Source organism: Chrysoperla carnea, chromosome X (genome assembly GCF_905475395.1).
Source record: "Chrysoperla carnea chromosome X, inChrCarn1.1, whole genome shotgun sequence".
Lineage (NCBI taxonomy): Eukaryota > Metazoa > Arthropoda > Insecta > Neuroptera > Chrysopidae > Chrysoperla > Chrysoperla carnea.
This window is the reverse complement of record NC_058342.1, coordinates 25,514,334-25,536,491: the sequence shown is the minus strand read 5'-3', so window position 1 is coordinate 25,536,491 and position 22,158 is coordinate 25,514,334. Positions and strand designations below refer to the sequence as shown.

The 22,158-nt window shown below is 29.0% G+C and overlaps 1 protein-coding gene across 2 annotated transcripts in view; it reads left to right on the top strand.

The window, feature by feature from the left end:
* The window catches only part of LOC123302481 (protein grainyhead), a 126,655-nt gene extending 105,282 nt beyond the window's left edge, over positions 1–21,373 (top strand). The window contains exons 6-13 of one of the 2 annotated variants that reach the window (XM_044885419.1): positions 9,335–9,446; positions 9,531–9,625; positions 12,946–13,002; positions 15,079–15,177; positions 16,261–16,440; positions 16,520–16,915; positions 19,773–19,837; positions 21,234–21,373. In XM_044885419.1, the coding sequence (XP_044741354.1) occupies positions 9,335–9,446; positions 9,531–9,625; positions 12,946–13,002; positions 15,079–15,177; positions 16,261–16,440; positions 16,520–16,915; positions 19,773–19,837; positions 21,234–21,366 (1,137 nt within the window). In that variant the 3' untranslated portion in view covers positions 21,367–21,373. The remainder of the gene's footprint in view (positions 1–9,334; positions 9,447–9,530; positions 9,626–12,945; positions 13,003–15,078; positions 15,178–16,260; positions 16,441–16,519; positions 16,916–19,772; positions 19,838–21,233) is intronic. The other variant, XM_044885420.1, reaches the window with a different exon arrangement.
* Positions 21,374–22,158: the final 785 nt, after the last annotated feature.

Genomic DNA, 22,158 nt, shown 5'->3' with positions numbered 1-22,158 from the left:
ATACGCGGGTATAGAAAATATTGAATTGAATGAATAAGTAATTTATAATCTTTAAGCATCATGAATTACGAAAAACAAACATTAGCTTTTGTTGATAACGAATTATCGTGATCGATAAATCACAATGTACCTATGTATATGATATGTGCATAAAAATATTTATATAGGTGATTTTATAAAAAGTTTTCAGTTAATTCTTTCCAATCTGTTATATCAAAACAATTTAGTTTTATTATCCGAGACTGCCTTCCGGGTCAGACAATGGTCAGTTTTACTTTTGATTTCTAACAAATTTTGATTCTTTACCTCCAAAAAATCAACATTTGATAGAAAAATTTATTTTCATAATCTTAATCTTTGAAACCTGATTTCAGATATTTTCAGGTTGAAAAGTTTCCACCAAGAAAACTTTTAAATTCTCAAAAGAATAATTCTTTTGTACATCTTTATTGAAAAATGAGTAATTTTTTCTACAAAATTTTCTTTGTTTTCAGTTCTTAACCGTAAAATAGGGAACCAAAATAATATATTTTTTAACTAAAGTTGGTTTTTTTGAGGCTAAGAATCAGAATTTGTTACAAAAAATTAGTAGGACCATTTAAAAAAAAAACAAAGTTGACTTGTAATTGGTGTCTACGGAAAATTAAAATGGACGCATTTTCCAATTTGTTTTCGAAAAAATAAGCTAGAGACTTCAAAAAAGTCAACCTGTATACTAAGATGATACTAACAAAGTATAATTAATATTAATAATAGCAGATAAAACAGCAACTTTTATAATAAATACAGAAATATAAAAAAAATGAATAATCTTAAAAATAAAAACACTCATATGACTTCCATATACATGTATAGATATAATGAAATAAACATTCAATTAGTTAAAATAATTAAAATAATATGAATACTTTCGCTTCTTTAAAACCTCAAATGTTCTCTCTTGTTCTACAGAAATAACAATTGTGCATGTTTACGGGACGATGATGGCCAATTTAATTGTCCTAGTGAGCGAAAAATTCGCATTATTGTGCAAAAGTTCCATGAAACTGTAAGCATCCGAGATAGGGTAAGGCATATGTATCATCGTAGTGTGCGTTCAGTATATATCAATCAACCTGCAACGTTGGAGCATCTACAAGAAAACAATCGCCTAATTTTAACCGAAAAAACTCCCGGAAACTTTTAACTAATTTATATTCATTGAATTTAAATCTAAACTATGAATCAAATTGTTAATAAAAATAATATTTGTATCACGTAAATGTTTTTTAATACTTTAAAAATATCGTAAAAGATAAAATTTATACGTCAATTTGACTAGTTTTTGAAGTTTAAACGTCAATAACCAAAGCTATTTTATGCTTTCTTTTACAGAATCTGTGATAAATTTTTTTCATGATGAAAACTTTTTTGAAGCTTAATCACCGATTAATTTTTGTAAACATTATTGTGAGTTCTTCCATAAAGTACTGTGTTAAAAATCACAATTTTAAAATGAAATAATTCACAATTTTGTCTCGCAAGAGGCCTCAAAGCTGTGTTTATTGTGATCAGGGAACTTTGAACTATTATTTACCTCAAAAAAATGAATATTCAACGTACTTGCTCGAACAGCCGAACGACTTTGACGAAATTCTATACCAGCTAGTGTACTGTATACGGAGGTCATAATTAAAACTACTCAAGTGTGTACAGATACTTATTTTATATGCAATCTGTGTATCGATATTTATGGACTTAATGTTTTTTAAAATATAATTTATTACGCTTATCATACTCATACATTGTATATATATCGTTGGATATTTACGCCTTAGGAAGCGTTGTAAATTGTACCTAGATATACACATATCCATCCAGAAAAAAAAGAACTCCAAAGAGTTAACTTATTGCATTATTAATACACAAAAACGAAGCAAACGACAATAAAGGCTTCATTATTTAAAGACTTATACGCATTTAACGTCATCTTTTGATGAGTACTTTGTACTAATTATAGTGATTCATGCTTATCTGTAGATGGCACCCCTTGGGTAAAAAGCTACCTGTATTGTGGATTCATTGTTGGCTACGTCATTTTTTTCTATCTTTTTTTTTTTATTATGATTATTTTTCTATTTACAAAAATTTCATTGGTTATGGGTCAAGTTGTAAAGGAATAAAGTTTTTGTCCTTTTTAAAACTCATAATTAATTTTATTAATCTAGCAAAGATCATATTCAGATATTGTAATAAAGTTTTGGTTTATTGCATGGTAAATACATATAAAACAAAAAGATGCTTTGTAGTGAAGTTATGAGTTATTTTTGGCTTTAAAAAACCACGCAACTACAAAAATATATAGTATATCGTGTGCAAGTAATGCTTATAAATTTGATAATATTGATATCTCTCTCCAATCATCAATACTATAATTATAGTCGTCTCTATTCATCAAATGATGGATGTTCGATGAACTCATAATTAAATTAAAATTTTGTTTTGATATCATCGACAAAGCTATATTTTTATGGTATTATTATTAAACTACAAGATTGTCTAAATATTTTAGACAGTTTTTTATCACACTCTCTAGATTTTTTTGATATAGAAATATCCAATTGAAAAGGATAACCTATATGATTCATCATTTTTTCAGCCAACTTTCAACGATAAAATAATAATAAAAAGCCCGGTTACCTAGGCTTTTTTTTGATTTTTGGAAACTTTGTTAATCAAAAAATGTGTTTATAAAGTTTTATTGAAATCCCTAGTGTTCCATCCTTGCATATCTCCTTTGAAGGTTAATTTACAAAATTTTCATACCTGTTTAAATATATTAAAATCATTTTGTCGTTGTTCTCTCCGAACGAAAACATGGTGTTTAATTTTTATCTACACTTCCAAATAAAGCCAATATCAATTAATATGCAATTACTTCACCACCCACAATTATGCAAATAACCTTACCATACAATTCACATGGGAAGGAATTTTATTATTAATTAAGCCTGCTACACACCACAATTTATTCGCACAAAGCACGCAAAGTTTCAGTAAATTTAAACGGATAGAACAATAAAAAAACTAATTTACCCACAGAATTCCGAGAAAATCGAGAAGGATCAGGGGCTCTTGGTCAAAAATTAAAGAAATCTGGAATTAACACAGAAAAGAAATGCGGGAGAACGCAAATCTAAGAAGTATCAAAAAGTCTTCGAAAAATTGATTTTTTATTTCATGTATACAGGATGTTCTGTTATTGATAGTAGAAAATAATACCAGTAAATTAAGCTTATCAAGACAAATGGAAAAGCTCTTTACCAAATTTCGATCCGAGGCCTGATTCGGGAGATGTAGCTATGGGCAAAATAGAAAGATTTATAAATTCACAGACCTATCAAATTCATTAAATTAGAAGGTGTCACTTTAGAATATAGAGGACAATCATAAAACAATTATCAATTGTAAATTGATTTAATTAGGTAACGAACAAAATTTTGGTATAGGTGTTTATCAATAAATTAGTCCATTTCCGGGTGTCTGTCTGTCAACACGATAACTCATAAACGAAAAAAGATATCAAACTGAAATTTTTATAGTGTTTTATAGAACAAAAGTTTAAATGTAAAAAATGTTTGAAACTTTTTTTTACTAACATCACTGTTTACCCAGTCAGTTGTTTATGGTTTCACTTGTTTTTAGTTACCTTAGCCAGTGTATAGCAACTTTTAGAACGATAATAAAGGATTATATAGGTATTATACTTATATAATGCAATTCTATTAGTGACCTTTAATAAATTTTCAAAACATTAGAGAAAATAAATGAATGTATTATCCTGTCGTGTGATTTTTCAATATTATAAATGAGTTTGTCAAATGCGAATAGATATTAATTAATTTATATAAAATAATTAATAAAAATAAATGGTAATTAACTATATATGAATATATATATATAAATATTTTTTTTTTAATAAATATAATATTTTTTTTCAACACTTAAATCAAAATTTATTGACTCTAATTTATTTTCCCGTTCACTTGGAATATTTAATTTTATATTAGCAAACAAACATCTTAATTAAACAGGCATGTGTGCTTAGTTTTCATCAAGGTAGGGCTTACCTTTCTTTAAAACGTGTCTTAGAAAATTGAAAAAGTTACAAAATTTATTATTTGATAAACATGATCCAGTCGATTTTCATAAATTGATTCGTCTTACCTATCTCGAATATTTTATTCGATTATTTTTTGAATCTTTGCAACATTATTTTGGATTCAATTCATCTTGAATACAATTCAATTGTGACTTTTTTTTATACCATGTTTAAATTATTCTTTTTTGATAGTTCCCTCTATATTCTAAAGTGACACTTACTATTTTAATGAATTTGATAGGTCTGTGAATTCATAAATCTTTCTATTTTTCCCATAGCTACATCTCCCGAATCAGGCCTCAGATCTAAATTTGGTAAAGAGCTTTTCCATTTGTATGGATAAGCTTATTTTGTTGGTATAACTTTCTGCTATAAATAACAGAACACCCCGTATATGAAATATATCAAGGTATACTAAGTTTAGTCTCAAGTATGTAACGCTTAAAAATATTGATGCTACGAACAAAATTTCGGTATACGTGTTCATCAAATCACCAAACTGTTTCCGGTTGTCTTTGCATCTGACTGTGGACACTTTAACTCAAAACGAATAGATATATCAAGCTGAAATTTCTTTTCTACGAAATTTGTTGTTTGTTGTTTTTAGCTATAGGGTGCTTACAACAACGGGAGTGGAATTCCGCACGGTTCGAGCTAGTAAATCATATTGTGTTGTGATGAACTTTGATTCCATATCCATTAATTCTCTATAATATATATTATATAACTCTGTTCAGAAAAACAAGATTATGAATCTTACATCACAATAATTTCAAAGAAATACAAATTAAAATTGCAAATAATGCAAGTATTTTGATCCAAATAACTGCTGGGGTATTTTATTTTTAGGAAAAAAACACTTTTTTTTTCAATCGCGACGCAAAAATATTTTAATTGGTATAAAAAAATGTGCACAAAAATGCAAAAATCATATGAATGCTTACCATAATTTATTCATATTTAAATATAAAAAAAAATTCCAATGAAAAATCAAAGCCTCATGTATGATAAGTTGCATATCTAATTAAATCCCTTAGGATATGTCATCGAAGATTTTTCTTAAATAAGAAAAATAAATTGAAAGTCATCTGTATTAATTAATAGGATATTTTTAAAGAAAATTCACTCATCTTGCACGTATTTTTTACATACTCTTCTGTCCAAAAAATAAGGTGACATTGTATTTATTTTGAAAATTCTTTATTTATCCTTCCAAATCAATTTCATCCCCTTCAGAGTAATCCCCTGGCGAGGCAATGCTTTTATGCCAACGGATTTTCCAATCTTCGAAACACAGGTTGCAGTCACTTTCCGGGATTACCTTCAGTTCCGCCTTCGCTGCGACTTGAATCTCCTCCATCGTATCAAAACGGTGTCCCCGGAGTAGTCTTTTGAGCTTGCTGAACAGCCAGAAGTCGACGGCACCCGATCAGGTGAATACGGTGGTTGTGGAACGATATGGGTTGAGTTTTTGACGAAATGATCACGAATTATGACTATGGGATGGTGCATTATTGTGGAGTAAAAACCATGAATTCTTTTTCCACAATTCCGACCTTGTTAGTCAGATAGTGTTACGCAAATGACGTAAAACGTTCAAATAATATTCCTTGTTTGGCCGGGCGGAAGGAATTCATAATGCACAACAAACGCGCGCAATTGAACTTCAAATGTCACCTTATTTTTTGGACACAGTATTAACAATACTAGACATAAAATAGTTGATTTGCAAATAAGAGAATTTATTCTCAAATTAAAGATCTTTTGTACTTCCTAATGTAATAGTCAACTACCAAAAAGGCAAATTGAATTACGTAAACGTTATACTTGTATTGAAGTTTTCGATTATTTGACAAACACTTAACATTTATGTCATACAAGTTGCCTGTTTACTAGTTTTTTAAGTGAACTTTAACATTGATTGTTTCATTGAATGAAATATTTATAGTTTATTAACAAATAGAAACATTTGCGCCACTAATTCCACACATTACAAATGATATTTGGCACCTAAGAAACACATTCCAGGAGGTTTTTGCAAAATGTGACCTGTTTCTTACATTTTCTTTTATTAGCCGATTTTTGTAACATCTTTTACTGGACTATAATTTGATTTGTTCGAAACCCGATAATTTTAAACATAATTTTTAACAGTTATGTTCATTTTGCTCAATAGGATATCAACTCTTAGATAGCCACACAAACATAACTGATAACTGATAATGCGCCCTCACGGGTAAACAGTGATGTTTACGAAAAAATGTTTCAAACGAAAGTTGTTTATTTTTTTATAAGGTTCATTTTTTCCTTATTTCTTCTCATTTTTATGTCCTTAGCACGTATAAAAATTGCATCTTGATATCTTTTTTTGTTTTTAAGGTATCGTGTTGACAGACAGACGGACAGACAGGCAACCGAAAAAGGACTAATTAGACAATTTTATGAACACCTACACCAAAATTTTGTTCGTATCATCAATATTTTTAAGCGTTACAAACTTGGAACTAAACTTAGTATATTATGATGTATATAACATATATACAGGGTATAAAAATTGTTCACCTATTTATTTTTTATTCTAAAATGACACATAACAGGTGTAATAACACAATCATACGCAAGTTAACTTACATGTATTAAATAAATTAGAAATCTAGATTAAATTCATAATTGAGAATAATTATTTAAGTTAAATAAAATATATAAGAACTATTTAGAACGCATAATTATATTTTTTAAAAGTGTAATTATAAAAAAAACAGTATCAACTATATAGGTATATAAACAATTATCGGAAAATGTTTAAACAGAAAAATGATTCAGACATTCATAAATAATATTAAATAAATAAAAAAAAAAAAAAAAACATATCATTCTAATTATGTTTATAATGATTTGTGTCTGTACGATTATTATCAGTAATTTTACAAAATTATTTGTGCAAAAAAAAAACCGAGATAATAGGGGAGAGTGTAGTGCCAGGGCTTAAAATTAAAATTTTTGTGCTTTTAAAGCCATTTGACGTCGCCGTCGCATCAAAATTAATTTAATTAATAGTTGTGATGGGATGGTGTAGTGCATGGTATATGCATGAAGGAGATGCACTTAGCCTCCCTCTGAAATTGAGGAGCTGATAAATGAAATTATCAGAGGAAAGGTGGTAAAACACATATATGGTATCACAATGGGCTCTACAGCCTAAGTGGGCAGCCTAAGCTTCGTGGACAGCCAATATAACCCAACCTAACTTAAAGCCATTTGACATATAACATTGAAAGTAGTCTCTCCTTAAGGCGAATTATTTATTTACAAGCTTTTATTTAATTTCACCTGGCCCGTTGTCTGTCTGTAATCAAATCTTTTAAATCAAATTTGATCCACTTCCCGGTTTCCGATTGAGCTGAAACTCTATGTGCACATTTATTTAGGATAACAATGCTTAGTTAGATTATAGCGTCCTGATTTTCCCATCGCTTCCACCATATTTGATATTTATACATTTTTTTTTAAATAAATTAAGAATTTTAATAAAAAATACTTTTTAAGGGACAAGCTTTTATTGTACTACAAAGGTAGAAAATAATTTTATCTATGAGTCACTCATACCCGACTATTTGTAAAAGCTTGGGGGGCTTAATATTTTAATATCTTTGTATGTGGAGTAGATGAGGCGTTCCTATTCATTTTTGATATTTTAAATTGATCGCCTCAAGCTTTTACAAAAAGTCAGGTATGAGTGACTCATTGATAAAATTATTTTCTACTTTTTAGTACAATAAAAGCTTGTCCCTTAAAAAGTTTCTTTTTTTGTTTTTAATTTCTGATAAATACCGTCTAGTCTATAAATTTATTCAAAATACATTCTATTCAAGGCACTGTACATTACTCTAGATCAGAAAAAATGTTTTTTTCTGCAATTATTTATTTTGTAAATAAATAATAATAAAAAAAAATTAATAATTATATTAAAAATATTGAAACAATAAACATAATAATTGTTTTGTTTTAATATTGGTAATAATAAAATTGTTGCTTCACTTTGAATTGCTTGTTTATTTCAGTATAACTTTGTAGTTGGTCATTGGCGTAGCTAAGGGAAAAGTAAGGGGGAACAATGTCCATTCAATAAAATACGAAATTTTTAAAGAAATTTATAATTTTCATTTTAATCAGACAGAAACGACGCATCTTACGCGCTGAAGAAACGCGAAAAGAAAATGAATGAAATTGTAATATTATTTAAAATTAAAATCGTTAATTTCTCGAATAATATTTGGTTTTGGAAATTCATTTTAATTTTAAAATATCAAGAAAATTATGGTTATAAGTTTATATTGCAAAAGAAATTTTTTTCGTAATCGCCGAGAATATTTTGAGAGACGGTTAACGCCCTAGGAAAAATCTATAGCTACGTCAATGCTGTTGTTTATTAAATTCATTTTCCTTGACAATTTTCATTTCTAGAAGGATATTTGTTGATTGTTTACAACATAAAAATTGTTTACAATAACAAATTTTTTGAGTCTTCGAAAAGAAAGATTTTATAAATGAATCAAAGCTATCCTTAAAAATTTATCTGTCTTTTAATTCGGAAACATACCTTTTGTTCCATTTAATCCCCACCCCCTCCGTATGTATAATTTGATACCTCCCACATCTAAGTGTCTCTGTATTGGTGAAATAATTTGATAAATATATATTATATTTTGGTTTTTTTTTTTAAATAAAGACAACAAAATATTTGTATAGTATTCGCTACCCAATTAAATCAATTTACAATCAATTATTGTTTTATGATAGTCCCCTCTATATTCTAAAGTGACACTTACTTCGTTTAATGATTTTGATTGGTCTGTGAACGCATAAATCCTTCTATTTTTCCCATAGTCACATTTCCCGAATTAGGCCTCAAATCGAAATTTGGTAAAAAGCTTTTCCATTTATCTTGATAAGCTTATTTTACTGGTATAATTTTCTTCTATCAATAATGGATCACTCTGTATGTGTGTATGGCACATATAGTCCGTATTTCCCAGATCCGAGTTATCAATTTGATAATAAAGTAACTTTGTTTGGAACTGATTTAATCAACAAAATTTATTTGTACATTAACTTAAATTAGGTATTTTATAATCATCAATCATTTAAAATTACCCGGTATTCATATTAATGTATACTTTTTTATGTTTACAGAGTATCGTAATGCTTATGTTTCGAGAAGAGAAAAGTCCCGATGATGAAATTAAAGCATGGCAATTTTGGCATGGCCGACAACATTCTGTTAAACAGCGGATACTTGACGCAGGTAATAATTATTTTTATTGATCTAAAATGACATGTGGCCGATTTTATTTATGAGAGAAATTTTTTTATGTTTTTTTTGTCATAGATACTAAAAATAGTGTAGGATTAGCTGGGTGTATTGAAGAAGTTGCACATAATGCCATTGCTGTCTACTGGAATCCATTGGAAAGTTCTGCAAAGGTAAAATATATTATTTAATTTTTTTGCTAATAAACTTATGACGTGAACTTAAACTTTGATTGGTGTGAAACCTTATAATTTTTTCAAGACTCAAATATACTTAAATATTCATTGGTGAAAAAAAATATTTATAAAGAAAAGCGGTTTTCCAGTCACATATACATAACTGATATTCCCATATAACACATACTATATAGAATTTGCGCTTAATTTGCACCCTCACGGGTGAACAGTGACTTTTACGAAAAAATGTTTCAAACAAAAGTTGTTTATTTTTTTATAAGGAACATTTTTTACATTTTAACTCTATCTCTAACGGTTTACAAGATGGGTCCTACGGACCCAAGACCCAGTTGACCTATGTTGCTCATTTACGAAGTCGACCTCACTTTTTACGTCTTGATCACACTATAAATTTCAACTTGATATATCTTTCCGTTTTTGAGTTATCGTGATGACAGACGGACAGACAGACAGACAGACGAACAATCGCAAATGGGCTAATCGAGTGATTTTATGAACACCTATACCAAAATTTTGTTCGTAGCATGAATATTTTTAAGCGTTACAAACTTGGAACTAAACTTAGTATACCTTGAAATATATTACATATATACATGGTATAAAAATCTCAAAATTAAGAATCTCATTTAAAAATGTAAATAAAAATGTTAGCGCCTTCTCACTATTTGAAATAAAATAATAATTATCAGACTGTAAAGTATAAAAATAAACACAAACAAAAATTATAATTCCATATGACGGTTAATTAAAAATTAATTTATGTTCTCCATTAAGTTGGAATTTCGATTTTATTGCATTTTGTGACTTGAAAACACTTTTAAATGTAAGTGACTCTGATTCGACTGACGTGGAATGATGTGATAACCTTTTAAAATGAACATCATTTGCATGAATATGCTAACCTAACAGCACACTATTATCTAGATAACTTCTTATATTTAAGGCAGTTGGTGTAATCTAAAATATTAATTTTACACCTTTTTTCACCTTTAATTGTTTAATCGAGCTTTGCTCGGTATTTTTTTAGTTTAAAAGACACAAATTTTATCACTTATATAAGAAGCGTTTAAAACTCCACATAAATACTAATTTGAATGTTCCGGTAATGTACTTCATTTCGTTAACTACGATATACACCAATAGATGTCAGGTAGAGTCATATTTTGCAGTGTATGTTTCAGTTTTTCATAAAAAGGCGGATAAAACGACGTTTTTTAAAAAATGTAACCTAGCTAGATCGACTTTTCGTCCCCTTGCATACTCATTTTCATGAAAATCGTTGGAGCCATTTCCAAGATCGTTGATGTAACGCTTACGGCACACTTTTCTAGACATCATTTTTCTAGACAAGTATTCCTATATTTCTCCAATTTGATCTTTTCGGCTAGACTAAGTAAGTTCAAGCCGTACTACCCTGAACATCCCCCCCTCTTTTCATATTGAAAAATACTACTGTTTTTCGCAATTTTTAAGAAATGTGACGGGAATTCTTTGGAATTGTGTAAATTTCATTTGTTTAAAATTATATATTAAAATACACCAACTGCCTTAATATTTAAATATTCTTACACATTTGAGAGTTTTTTTAGTTAAAAAAAAAATTTAATAAAAATCAAAAAACTATTAAACACAGTCACTGAGGTCATTAAAGCTATTTTGTCGTTAATGGCAACAATTATTATTAAATGTTTACGTTTTTAATTATTAATTATATTTCCTCTAAGATTTATTCATGATAAAAACATGTTAAAATTTTTTGTGATATATCTATTCGAGGTCCATACTGAGTTAAACCGTTTGTAGCTGTGAAAAATGACTTTGTTCTTTTCTGCATCACGGTACTAAATTTAGTCTAAGTAGAAAAGGATAGTATTATTACATTCCTATAAGAACATCCTTTTCCAATTACATTTATTTAAATGGCGATACATTAGGTTCTCCGTCACAAAAAGAACAAAATTATAGGCCACGTCCCTCTAATTATCACAGATTAGTTACAATTAGACCATTAATTCAATTTAGATCAAAACGCGATACATAAACTTCGTATTTGTCGTGCAATTACACATTTATTTACCGACCTTTCGAGAACGGAATTTTTCAGTGACATACTAAAAAACGCTAAATTATATTTTATAAACATACTAAAATATATAATCTCATTACCGTGAATATTAATTAGACAAAATTAAAATATTTCTCTTAACTTGTTTTTAATTAACTTTGTTTGATTAATTACCTGGCATGACAGTTGTCTCATTTACGATAATGGCAGTTTTTTTTATCCGTAATTGACAGACTAATTCTTTTAAAACCCACTTATTATTAATATACGCAAAAAAAAAATATCAGTAGCTACCAAGGTGCATGCATTAATTTTAATTTTTTTTTAATGTGATTCAAGATGATATAATATGTCTGAAGTACTTATTTTTATAATTTACGATTTTTACATCTTTAGCTGAAATCGACTTCATAAAAATTTTTTAATTTCTTTGTAACTGTTTCATATTTTTTTTTTTGATGGTTTTCGAAAATAAAAACAAGTAAAAACAAACAATTGACTGAGTTAATTGTTGAAATATCATGTATAGATAGTGTTGATGACCCAATCGTTTGTTTTTTACGTCATGTAAATAAAGAAAGATATCATCCACCCTTAGATAGCCACACACATGTAACTGATATTCCCATACTAAAAAATTTGCACATAATTTGCGCCCTCGTGGAAAAACAGTGATGTTTACGAAAAAAATTTTTCAAACAAAAGTTGTTTATTTTTTTATAAGGAACATTTTTTTCACTTAAATTTTCGTTCTATCTCTAACGGTTTACAAGATAAGTCCTACGGAATCAAGACCCAATTGACCTATGTTGCTCATTTACGATCTCAACCTTGATATCTCTTTTCGTTTTTCATTTTTCGTGTTGACAGACAAGCAGGCAGACAAACAACCGAAAACGGACTAATTAGGTGATTTTATGAACACCTGTACCAAAATTTTGTTGGTAGCATCAATATTTTCAAGCGTTATAAACTTGGGACTAAATTTAATATACCTTGTATATATTTCATATACGTGGTATAAAAAATAGAGCCCGAAAAAATAGACCGAAAATTTTATAGACCCAGAGTATAATATTCTAATAACGTGTTGGTTGGTTTCTGAAATTTCAAAAATGGAACGCTATTACAGAAATTTTTTTCTGTCTTTATTCTCCGGGTCTATTTTTTTCTAAATCCCAAAAGTTTTGTTGAAATATAAAATATAAATAATTTTTACTATATTTTTCAGATCAATGTTGCCGTACAATGTCTGAGCACTGATTTTAGCAGCCAAAAGGGTGTTAAAGTAAGTATATTTTATACTCATTATTAATAGTAATATACCTAATTAAATTCAAATAGACACTAATAAATAATCATTAAAAAATATTAATGTTTTGTTTCCAAGGTTCTTTTTAAGAGTGTGACTTGATCTATATATTAACAGTACGATAATATATACCTAATTATATAATTGCTATGAATGTTCTTTGTCTAATATCCTCTCATATTTCAAAAAGATGCAGATTCAATGATAAATAGATTCATGTGATTAGTTCGGTCATGATCCCAACCATCTTCGAATTCAACCAAGTTTTCGATTCGCCACATAGAATCCAATACAGTGATTCCATAGAAATCTATTCAATCCTTAGATTAATTTAATATATATTTTTTCAAATGCAGATTTAATGCCGTGAGGCCTAGGCCTGGGACGACAGTGATTTGATTTTATTTCATTTTAAGTGATTTGACTTGGATCATTATTGAAACTCGTCGATATACGAGGTGTTTTATAATTGTCTGCAGAACTTTTGCTCCCGGAATAAGCTGCTGAGAAAAGAAGAAAATGTTCTTTACCAAATTTGAATCTGAGGCCTAATTTACGAGATAATTAACCTACTCTTATATTAATCAATTAATAAAAATATATGCATCAAAATAAAATTCATCAAATAAAACACTACTTAAACAGAGGATATGTTTTAAATTTTGTTTGTTATGTTTAAATAGAGTTTTTTTGTAGTAATTTTGCAGTGTGCGGACCGTCACCAACTGCACTGTGCAGGCAGTTTTTTATTTGCAGACCTGTGTAAATAATATCGTTAAATTTTCATCGGGCTGTTTGCCGTATTTTAATTAATAATTAAACCAATAAAATGTAATAAATATGATGATCTTAAAATATACGTAAAAATTTATTACTTATTTCCTTGAGAACAATTTCATTACCTCTATGCCTTCTAAAAATCATCGAAGAAGCATATTTACTACCTACTTATAATGGGATAGGTTTTTATTAACAACTTTATTTTATAAAAAATTTGAATAAATAAAATGGTTAATTACTAAACCATCTGGTTAATTACAAAATTATTGACATTCAATCTTATACCTCTAACGTTCAATTAAATTTTTATAAAATACTCTTAAAACTGTAACATTCATGTTCATTTGTACAAGGTGATCCATTACATATGATACACATATTTTTCTAAAAAGAAACATACATTTCAGGCCCGTATGCATGAGAGGGGAGTTTGGAGATTAATCTATTAATTTTTTTTATCCTACATTACCGACTAAGATTTCTGATAACTTGTTCAATTCACTCATAGATGGCGATCATTTAGACTTTTGTATTATCATAATATTTATTATCTCCATATTTATATCGTAAACAAATGAACGTCCTTAAGGTCTTACAGTATCAACCAGCAATAATCGCTTCTCGGTTAGACCTCATTGCTTAATACATTGCCACAGCGCAAAGCACGACATCTGAGCTAACTGGCACAGTGGTCGTAGAATCCAAATCGTCATTAGGACGTTCGACTACTGACTGGGAGGTTGCGGGGTTGAATCCAGGCAGCGGTAAAATTGATGACACTGTCGTTACTTGGATAAGAACGAAGTAACCGACTCTACCCACATCCTCAAAATTTAATTGTATATTGGATGTAGTTTTAAATAAAATTAATAAAAATGAAAAGAATAATGATGTGAGAAACCTCTGTTTTAGATAGATATCTGAAAAACGGAGGTTAAACCCCATTATTATTATTAAGGCTGTTATCCTTGGGATTTCTTCTTATACTGCTTCTGTACACTAACCTACCTCATAATTTGCTACAAAGAAGATTTTCCTGAAAAGAATCGGCTGAGCTGCTTTAAATGCCTTACTCATTTTTTAAGGAAAGCTCGATAGCGGGGTAGGTCTTAAGTGGACGATAATGATGTTGTACGACCAATAGTATTGAATCGAGAGCAGGATTTTACCGTATATTGAGTTAATAAAATAGCTTCAATAATATTGACCCTGTGAAACTAGTCTATTAATATTACAATATTTTATTAATTATTTTTTTGTAATTTTTTCTAGGGTCTGCCGTTACATTTACAAATCGATACATACGAAGATCCACGAGATCCAGTGGTCAGTCATCGTGGTTATTGCCAAATCAAAGTATTTTGTGATAAGGTAATAATTACCTCAGTTTAATTGTTAATAATTTTTTATTTTTTATTTTGTCCATATAAATAATTATATGTTACAATTTTTTTTTTTTGTAAATACAAAATTTATGGTAATTTATGCTAAAAATATAATAATTAATATTTTTGTTTTGTGATAATACTAGTGCACATCCGGTCATTTAAAAATATAATTTTTAATTTATTATTTAAAAATATGTAACAGATATTATTTAATTATGGTTTCATAAATATTTATTGATATTTGATATATAATTTTACAAATAAACCTCTTTAATAAACTTTGTTACATTGGGAATATGTTTAAAGTGTCAGGGGCGCCGGAACTGATCAATTATCGCAATCCCTCTCATAGTGGCAACGATTAGTCAACGATTTCAGGACAAATTTTTCATATGATTCTGTCGATTGAACCAACGAAAATACACGTATAGGCACGAAAATTTACGTTAATATTTCTTTTACTTACATCTTTACTCTCGTGATGAGATAAATTCTTACAATTGCTGAAGAACTTGAAAAAAATTTTTTTTTTAAACCTGGGCCTAGGACGCGAACATTTAGGGTCGCCGAAAGTTAAAAGGTTTTGGTTATTTGTATTAGAAGTGTCCCCCGTTGATTTTCAAACTAAAGAAAGGGAGGGATAACACAAGGGGAAGTGCCTCACGTTTATTTACGAAATGGGTGAGACGACTGTTTATTTCGTAACTAGAAAGACGCCTTGCGATGCCGTAGGCCTGGAGCACCATCATCATCAAACTGTGCACATTGCAATGGTATCATAGAAGCAAAATAAAAATACTTTTTGCGCAACGTTGCAGCTCGTTGGCATAGTTAAAACTAAGCAAACGAACACAGCTCGGGACTTGAATAAATGTGTTAAACTTTCCAAATTTTAAATCAATTCATTCGAAAGTTAAAATCAATATGACGACACTCCTCGATTGTAGTTTAGGATCGGAATTTATACCGTTGTAAAAATGACCGGATTACCGTTTCTTTCGACAAAGTTGATCAATTTTATATTTTCATTCGCAAAATTATATTCAAATTATACTTTAATTTATAGGGAGCCGAAAGAAAAACACGAGATGAAGAACGAAGAGCTGCAAAAAGAAAAATGACAGCAACTGGTAGAAAAAAATTGGATGAATTGTATCATCCAGTTAGTGAACGATCTGAATTTTATTCAATGAGTGATCTTACTAAACCACCTGTATTATTTACACCGGCCGAAGATATTGATAAAGTAAAAATTACAACTTTTATTCAAAACCTTTTTTCACCACTGTCAAATTTTTATTTCATATTATTCTTTAATTTTTTAGCTAACAACAATGGAACTCCAAGGTTTTTATAGCCACGAAACAGATAGTTCGTTAAGCGGAGGTGGCGAAGGTTCACAACACTTAAAAGGTGGCTCACCTTTTTTATTACATGCCGTATCAAAACCGCAACCAGCGGCACCTATACTTAAATTCCACAATCATTTCCCGCCCGATGCATCGCCCGTCGATAAAAAGGATCCTCAGTTATTAGACGATGGAAATGTATTCTCCCCACCACCAAAACGTGCAAAGCTTTTACAGAATACTGGTGGAATGACTGCTACAGGGGTACCACCATTAAATGAACGTGTTATGCTTTATGTTCGTCAAGAACCTGAAGCTGTGTACACACCCTTACATGTGGTACCCCCGACAACTGAAGGGTTACTCAACGCCGTAAGTATTTATGCAACTTAATCATGTATTTCACATACAAAAATTTTTAAGCTTTTTTTTTGTTAAACTTAACTTAGCTTTTATTGGTATGTGAGATTTTTTTATGGTTTTCAATTGGCCCAATTTTTTCCCCCTCTTATTATAAGATTACACGCTATTTTATTTTTTATCTGTGAGCGAAAATTGCTTTATCATCGGACTTTACTTCGGCGCACAAATGAAAATTTTCGATTCCTTTTCAATGGACAATATTAATCCTTCAGGACTTAAGCTACGATTAGCTCCAGGGTAGTTGTTTTCTAAAAATATTATAAGATCGAATTTTGATCAAATTGAATTTCTTAATTTGCAAGTAGGTTAATCTCAATGGCAATCGAAATGAACAGTTTAAGACACGGATTTATATTTTATTTTGTAATTGGGATCGAACAGATGCGAATATAATGCCACTTTTTACTCAAATTACTCTCAATATATGCATCCTCTACTAAACCTGTTTCTTTAAACATGTTATTTGTACCTGCAGGAAGCAGTGGCGGATTTGATAATGAAGCCGCTCTAGGAAAAATTTTGCCGCCCTAAGCCTAAATCTGCCTCTGGCAGGAAGTCAGGTAAAGAATGAGTCCGAAACCTTGGATTTATCTGTCCTCGAAAGAATCGCTTAGCTTCATCTGTATCGCTTAGCTCCAGATGACAGATTGTTCTCAAGGATTGCACAGGGTACTCCTTAGTTAGGGTTCTAAAATCCCATTTACGGTACGCATCTTATTAATATTATTATTATTAAACTAAAAAATTGTCAAAATACTCGTCTTTCCATAAACCGTAAAAATTATAACAAACATGAAGGCTAAGATAAACAGGCATAAATTTTCAGTTCTTGCGATTTCAGTATCTAACAGCTCCTGGATTTCGCATCACATTAGCTTTCAGAGCACATTAATCAAAATATTTGTCGCGCATTCGAAAGGTCTCATGTACGAAAGATCTACTTTTTCTGGGTAAAGCAATTTTCGAAAATAACTAATGATTTGAATATCATTTAGACAGAGGATCATAAATAACCTATACATTTTTGATTTGATAAGCTGATCAGCTCTTCCTCTTGAGTAAGCTTCTAAATTCCTACACTTCTTCAACAAAAAATACTACAAAAACAAGCAGAAACTTACGTTGAAAGGAATTAGGATGCTGTCTCAATGTGGTTGAGCCTTAATTTGTGAAAAGTAACGCTTCTTGAAATAATCCGTCCGAATATTATTCAAATCATTTACTAAGTCGACAATTCTATAATATTTGAATCGTAAACATCTTTAAACTTTGAGTTTAGATGACAAACAAGTCACAGACTTATATATTTAATATAGACCGATGATACATAATAGGATATGTCTCCAATTTAAAAAAAATTTTATCTCAAAAATTAAAAAAAAACCTGACAAATGCAATAGTTTTTTAGATCTCTTCAAACTGAATTGATTTTCTTAAAACAGCTAAGAACACTTTCCATTAAATTACCTTTCAAACAGAAAAAACCAAATTCGGTTCATCTTTTTAGTAGCTACGATACCACAGACAGGCACACACACATAGAGATCAAATTTATAGCACATCTCTTTTTGTGTATCCTTCATAAAATCTTAGAGCTATTGCAGATTACTTCCTTTCCAAGTCAAAGCTTTTAGCGAGAGTTGCAATTTTATTAATTAAGTTTTCTTTAATTAAATTGCAAAAAACTGCTTTATTGAAGCAGACGATTTAAAATAATCTGCGCTTACTGCAAATTTAATGACTCTTTAACTCCCGAACCAAAAAAGAGGTGATATAAGTTTGACCGCTGTACGTGTGTGCCTGACTGTCTGTGACATCGTAGTGCCTATACGAGTGAACCAAATTTAATGGAGAGAGGTGTTTTTACCTATGTTTCAAATGTGAGTTGGGGTTCCGTACCCGGGACAACTAAAAAAGTAGGCGATGATCCTCAAAATCGGTTCAGTTTGGAGAAGGCTCTAAGGAAAAAGGTAATTTAATGGCGAGCGTTCTTAGATATGTTTCAAGTGCGAGTTTAGAGTTCCGTACCCGAAATATTTGTCGGAGGTTTTTTAAATTTTGTAAATTTCCCTTTGAAGGCAAAAAAATTGCATTTTTACATTATTTTCCAGTCTTGAAAACGATTATTTTTGCGTTTTTTCAAACAATAAACTCATCCGATTGGACTGTTTTAAGATTTATTGAAAATAATAAAAGTTTTGAAAAGAACAAAAATAATAATTTTCTTGCTTAAATCCGTAAAATTCATACCTTTGTCCGGAGACTGAAGACATCCTTTGGTCTATATTTAATTTAAGTCTGTACCCAATGGAAATTTTTGAAGTTATAAAATTGCGAATACATAAAATAAATAAAATAGCGTGTAATCTTACCCCCTTCCCCTATATGCTTGGATCATAATAAACAACAACAAAAACAGTACTTCTGCTTGTTTAGAATGTTCTATTGCATGGAAAAAAATGGGCAAATTCGATTGTTTATTCCAAAAACAAACAAATTTTAACAAAAATCCATAATTTACAAAAACTAGCATGAAATTAACAATAAACCAAAAACAAACAAACAAAACGATTAATTTAATTTTAATTAAACAAAAACTTAACCTAAAAAGCATAATAAAAACCAAAATTGGATCAGTTACGAGAAATATTCCAAATTTTTTTCAAAAATCGTAAATTTTTTTTAAGAACGACAGAAACTTGATAAAAAAAAAGAGAAAATAAATTAAACAAAAAAAAAATCGTTAGGAAAAAGTTTCTGGCCTAGAACAAAAAAAAAGATTAATTCTCTGTTTGTTATTTTACAGATTGAGAATAAGTACAAAATTTCTGCTTCGAGCATTAATAATTTATTTCGAAAAAACAAAAAAGGGTAAGTGGCGAATTCACATTAAATTTCAATTCTTTCGTTCTGAATAAAATTATCTGCTTACAATTCTTATTGTAATTTTTTTTATTTATTTTTATATCAAAACAAATCTGATCCAGTTTCGATAACTTACTAATTTTATTTTTATAATTACTAACAAAAATATCACAATTTTTTTTTTACTAAAAAAACTGTATAAATTTTGGTTATGGTGTAATTATTTTAAGGTTTTTGGTGGGTTCTGGTGATTTTTTTTGTATAAATATTTCGATAATGATATTTTGTCTATAATTTTCTAGATAGCCGTGCTTACACATTGGTTTGAGTAGTCACAGCGCTGAATTATACACGGCGTTAATCGCAGAATCGCATTTCATAATTCATAATTCAATGGCCATAAAACGAGAGGAATAAATTTCGCTTTTAAATAAAGTTATTTAACTTTTTTTTAAGTAGGCAATTTGTAAGCCAATAATGTAGTAAGATTGTATGCACTTTTAAAAAAATATCAACAACCTCGGAAATGGCTCCAACGATGTTCATGAAATTTATTATACGAGGAGGTTCGGGGACGAAGCTAGGTTTCATTTTTAGAAAACGTGTTTTTATCCGTGTTTTTAAACGTATTATATGCAGTGTCAAAAAATGAAGTCAATGTCATTTCAAGCTCTGTTTTATCCTGGCAAACAGCCTTAGATTAGCCATTATTTGCTTTCTTCAATCCTTGGGCTTACACTTTAATGTGTTTCCATTTTAGGTTCATTTCCATCATTTCCTCGAGAACCAACTTTTCTTTATGAACATTTTGAGCTTCAAAATTTGAAAAATTGAAGCCTTAAGTTCAAATTTAAATGCTTAATCATCTAAACTTTTTTATTAAGAAATGCGCTTCTGCAATGACGCTTTTGTTGACTTTTTTAGAAATTTTTCTTTTTTTATTGGTAATTGCAGTTTTTGATAATTGTCGTAGTTTAATTCGACAGACGATGCTAGTTTTCGAAACCAATTAATACGAAAATGTTTTTTATTTATAAAGAACAACTTTCTAATTTAAAGTTTTAGTTATAAATCACAATAAGGTTTTAATTGAACCTGAAAACTTAAATCGAATTCGATGCCGGTATAAGATATGTGCCTTTGAAACTAACATTTTTTGTTAGAAACATTTTCCTAGATTAAATTTAACTATCTAGTTTTAAGCATATGTCAACTTAAAAAAAAACACCCTGTTTAGTATGCCAAGGACCTAGGCTGCAATGCCCGTTATATCCGCCACGGAATTTAAGAGTTTCGAAATATTGATCTTCGATTACTCTTTAAAAAAAGAAAAATTACACCCAAAAACGTATTTTATTTTTATCTAAAAATTTATTTATTAAAATTTTGATTATTTTTTTAGGATTACTGTGAAAATCGATGACGAAATGATTACATATTACTGTAACGAAGATCTATTTCTACTCGAAGTGAAACCTTCAAATGTTGATGATCAATTATACGACATCACATTCGTAGAATTAATGGATCACTAAAACACAAGAAACACACACACACACAAAAATCCACACAATTCGCCTTTAAAAATACAAAAAAATAAATAAATATATAAAAAATCAACGAATTAAAAAAAAAATTATATTTAAAAAAAGAAAATTTGTTTTTTCTTATTGTGCAAATGAAAACTAATCGTACTTAAAAAAAAAAGAAATTTTAAGAGTTTAAAAAACACTTATTGAAGAAAAATGTTGTTAATTATTATTATTATTATTAATATTATTATTATTATTATTAAGAGAAAAGTAAGTTCACGAAGAAAAACGCAAGGAAATCTGAGACTATTTTTTTCACATAAAAAAAGTATATTATTAATATTACAGAAAAAGAAAAATGAAAATTTGTTTTGAATTATTAATTATTTTTTAATAATATTTTTTTTAATGTTTAAATTTTACTGTTTATTGTAGAAATTATTTTTTATTATATATTTTTTAATTGTTTAATTAATTGTTTGCTATTTTTATAATTAATTAATGTTTTTGAGATGTTTAATCATATTTTAAAATATTACAAATTCCCACAATTTTTTTAAATTATTGTTAAGGTGGCTTTAAATTATTTCAACATAAAAAAAAAATCAAGTTAGATAATTTTTTGTTTAAAAGTTTTTAGCTTAGTGGTATAAGCATTGACTTGGTATATGGAAGGTTCATGGTTCGAATCTCGACAAAGTGGATAGATTTTTTTTTCATATTACATTGATTTAATTATTCTATTAAAAGTTTTACTTTCAGAATGTAAATACACTCACCGGTACCGAATTTCTT